The following is a 1080-nucleotide window of genomic DNA, read 5'->3' as shown; positions in this document are numbered from 1 at the left end:
TCCTGCCAGCTCCTCTCTGCTCACCCCATCCCCGGGTATCTGGGGTGGGAGGTCAAGGCCTGGGGACCCCAGGCTGGGACGTGGGTCTCCAGTGCACAAAAGAGAAGGAGCTGGGATGGTGTTTCAGGCTAAATTTTAGCCCTAAAGAGCATCCCAGGATCCTTGCAGAGAGGCAAGAGCCAGTGGGTGCAGCCACCCCTCCACTCCACGGCACCTTGTGTGCCTCACCCCTCCATCCCACGTCCCACATAATCCGTCCTCCTGTCTGTCCCTCCTCTCCCTTTTTGCTGGGCTGACAGGGGGAGGCTCTGCCTGTCCCAAGCCCACCGCAGTCGTGTCCCCGTAACTCACCGCACACTTGACGGGCCGGAAGGAGAGGAGGTGCTCGGTCCGGTAGCCGCTGTTTCCACTCCAGGCCTCCCACCGGGGATAGTCACCCTTCTCCAGGATAAACTGCTGCCCCTGGTACTCGGGGTACTCAAAGCCCACCCAGCTGGAGAGGAGAGGAGGAAAGCCCTCAGGGGTGTGTGGCGCAGCCCCCAGGCTCAGCCCAGGGCCGGCTTCTCCCTCCTGCACAGGGGATGGAGATGTCCTGGCAGGGTGTGGGTCTGTCATGGAGGTCGGGGTCCTTGCTAGCAGTAAATGTCCCTTTTGAGAGTGGGACCCTTCTCCACCAATGCCTCTGACCTGCGCCTCGGCTCGGCAGGGTCTCCCTGCTTTGCAGATGGGGAAACTGAGGCACCATGCAAGGAGCACAGGCAGGGAGGTCACACAATGAGGCAGTGTCAGAGCTGAGGAAGGACCTGGGTGGCCGGGCTCCCCAGCAGCTCCTGACAATCCCCTGGGAGCAGTGGGTTTGTAAGAGCGGGGTGCGCCAAGGGGCCGCGGGGCTGGCGGAGCACTTACGGGCCAGATTCCACCTTGATGGAGCGGATCTTGCGGAAGCCGCGCTCCATGATGCTGGGGCACTCCATGAGGAACTCGCAGCGCTTGCCCTGGAAGCTCTCCTCCTCCCACACCGTGATCTTGTACTGCCCCAGGGTGTCCATGGCTTCACTGCTGGTCATGCGGGTCGCTCGG

The 1080-nt window shown here is 62.8% G+C and overlaps 1 protein-coding gene across 1 annotated transcript; it reads right to left on the bottom strand.

Moving 5' to 3' along the window:
- Positions 1-327: 327 nt before the first annotated feature.
- On the bottom strand, positions 328-1074 carry LOC104160569 (beta-crystallin A2; the record flags this gene model as incomplete). The annotated part of the gene is made up of 2 exons (XM_009698723.1): positions 907-1074; positions 328-493 (listed from the first exon to the last, which is right to left on the bottom strand). Coding segments are annotated over exons 1-2 (327 nt in total), but the record flags the coding sequence as incomplete, so codon positions are not given.
- Positions 1075-1080: the final 6 nt, after the last annotated feature.

Source organism: Cariama cristata, unplaced genomic scaffold (assembly GCF_000690535.1).
Source record: "Cariama cristata isolate BGI_N322 unplaced genomic scaffold, ASM69053v1 scaffold22024, whole genome shotgun sequence".
Taxonomy (NCBI): Eukaryota; Metazoa; Chordata; class Aves; order Cariamiformes; family Cariamidae; genus Cariama; species Cariama cristata.
The sequence above is the reverse complement of the archived record's forward strand: the minus strand, read 5'-3'. Positions and strand labels throughout refer to the sequence as shown.